At 38.1% G+C, this 2,136-nt stretch overlaps 1 protein-coding gene across 1 annotated transcript in view; it reads left to right on the top strand.

The window, feature by feature from the left end:
- The window catches only part of LOC107091533 (uncharacterized protein KIAA1107-like), a 53,379-nt gene that overhangs the window by 7,108 nt on the left and 44,135 nt on the right, over positions 1–2,136 (top strand). Inside the window, exon 3 of the mRNA XM_015385514.1 lies at positions 1,093–1,272. Coding sequence (XP_015241000.1) covers positions 1,093–1,272 — 180 coding nt within the window. The remainder of the gene's footprint in view (positions 1–1,092; positions 1,273–2,136) is intronic.

The following is a 2,136-nucleotide window of genomic DNA, read 5'->3' as shown; positions in this document are numbered from 1 at the left end:
GAGTATGTGGGATCTGGGGCTTAGTCCCGCCTTGAAATCCAACTCTAAAAGCACCTAATCAGAATGATATCCCATGTATACGTCAGATCAGTCTGGCTGGACAGAATATTAAGCTCTATTCATTCCTCCTCTGAACCTCCAACCAGAACATAGAGGAAAAAATAAAATTCCTATTTCTAACAATAAAAAAAACTATGAAAAGATAAGAAATTTTTATTAGACTAAAACCTTTTTGTGAGAATAAATGCAGATTAACGCAGATTAGGAAAACGGTGCCTCCATGTTTATTTCGGTCTATAATGGTGTTTGTATTCAGCAATGATATTCTGTTATTTGAAACTCTTCAATTCCAAACATTGATAATAATTTAGTTTCTTATCTGATATTATCTATTTGACATTTTCTGCAAAACCCATCTGTGGAAAAACTGAATGAAAATAGAAAAGTTTGAAGATAGTTGCAGACATTTTCAGTAATCAGTGACAGGTGAGGGTGTGATGATGACAACATGGACGGCCATTGAACAAATGCAAGGTTTATTCTTTGCTGTTCTGTTTCCCAGAAGAAAAGGTCACATTGATGCGAGCGTCTCTGGGAGGCGGGTCGTCCTTTTGGCCTGTCAGAGTTTTCCTCTCACTTTGATCGGAGTTATGGGACAAATGTGACACCAGCATTTGATCTATGAATGCACACTCGCCTCACGCTGACTCCCTTTCTGGGTCACCCAGTTCAGTCAGCGAGGCGGGATGAGATATGGTGATGGTATGGAGGAGCTGGACCGCCTCAGGATTCATGTTCCAAAGTCCTGCGATACAGAAACAGGCCATCAGATTTATCTTTATCAGGGACTAGTTTGAAAAGTATGGATTAGGATTCAAGTTAAAGTTTTTACATCTTTGCTCTGATTTTATAGGGAAAGTTTTTATTAGTCTTTTAAAAGGGTAAATAGAAAGCCAAGTCTGGATATCTAAGCCTTATAAAATATGGAAATAGAGAAAAGAATGCAGGAACTCTGCTTTGTTTGTTTATTAAGAGTTGTTTGTGCTTTGATATCCAAGTCTGAGGAAAATCATTTGTTCTGTGTTTCTCCAGGCTGCTGCAGGAGGAACTGGAGGCAGATGTTTCCCTCTATGCGGGTTCAGGATCGGTCCGAGCTCACAGGGCCGTGCTGCTGGCCAGAGCTCCACATATCCTCCAAGGACAGACCAATAAAGATCCAATTATCATCCATCTACCAGGTTACGATCTGCCTGCTCTGAAGGATTTCCTCAGGTAGGCTCTGAGCTCCGTTCTATTTGCTGGTTTAGTCCAGATTCATCAGACTCTAAAGCCAAAGTGTGCTGCTGCTTGTTCTCTGAGGAATGCTGAGTGTCATCATGTTATTTCATCTGTTGGTGTAACGGCTGCAGAGCGTCTGTCAGTGCTGCTCATTTACTCTGCAGGGTTTGATTGTGCTTCATCACAGGTTTTAGGATCCCTGCAGAAGCTGCTGCTGCTTCCTCGCTTGAATCTCATTTCTGTGTGCTGACTCACAGCTTCCATAGAGTTTTCTTAACGAGTTGCAGTGAAGTTGCTCTGATAAAGCTGCAGAGCTTTATAATCTAAAGTCTGGCCAGAGGCTCCATGTTAAAAAAAAAAATACAAAAAAAACTAAAACTCCAGGCTGGAAAATATCATCCTAAAACTTCAATAATGGTCGATTTTGACAGATAAGAAAGGAGATTTTTCCTCCATGTTTGCATATGACCAGGGGTTGACGTTAAGGATTTAGGGCAAGTAACTTTCACATTTAATTTGACCGAAACAATTTTTACTTGCCCTGTATAATGTTTGATAAATAGAGTTCCTTATATTCATTTTATTATATTTAACAATGAAACATGTTTGTTTTTTAAATGTTTTTTGTAATTCAGTATTTTTTAAGTTTGATAATGAACTCAAGCCTACATTACCGTGTTAACATGCTTTTCAATCCTTCCTGCACATTCTTTTAAAATTAAACCTAAAAAAACTAAATCTAAAAAAACAGGTTAAAAACTTAAGATAAATCACAAGACAGAAGTCAATGTCACAAATGAATAACTTTTATTTTAGAGTCACGGTATGTTTATTCAAGATAATACTATTAATATAATG

Source organism: Cyprinodon variegatus, unplaced genomic scaffold, assembly GCF_000732505.1.
Source record: "Cyprinodon variegatus isolate N-32 unplaced genomic scaffold, C_variegatus-1.0 Scaffold342, whole genome shotgun sequence".
Lineage (NCBI taxonomy): Eukaryota > Metazoa > Chordata > Actinopteri > Cyprinodontiformes > Cyprinodontidae > Cyprinodon > Cyprinodon variegatus.
This window is presented reverse-complemented; position numbering and strand designations above follow the sequence as displayed.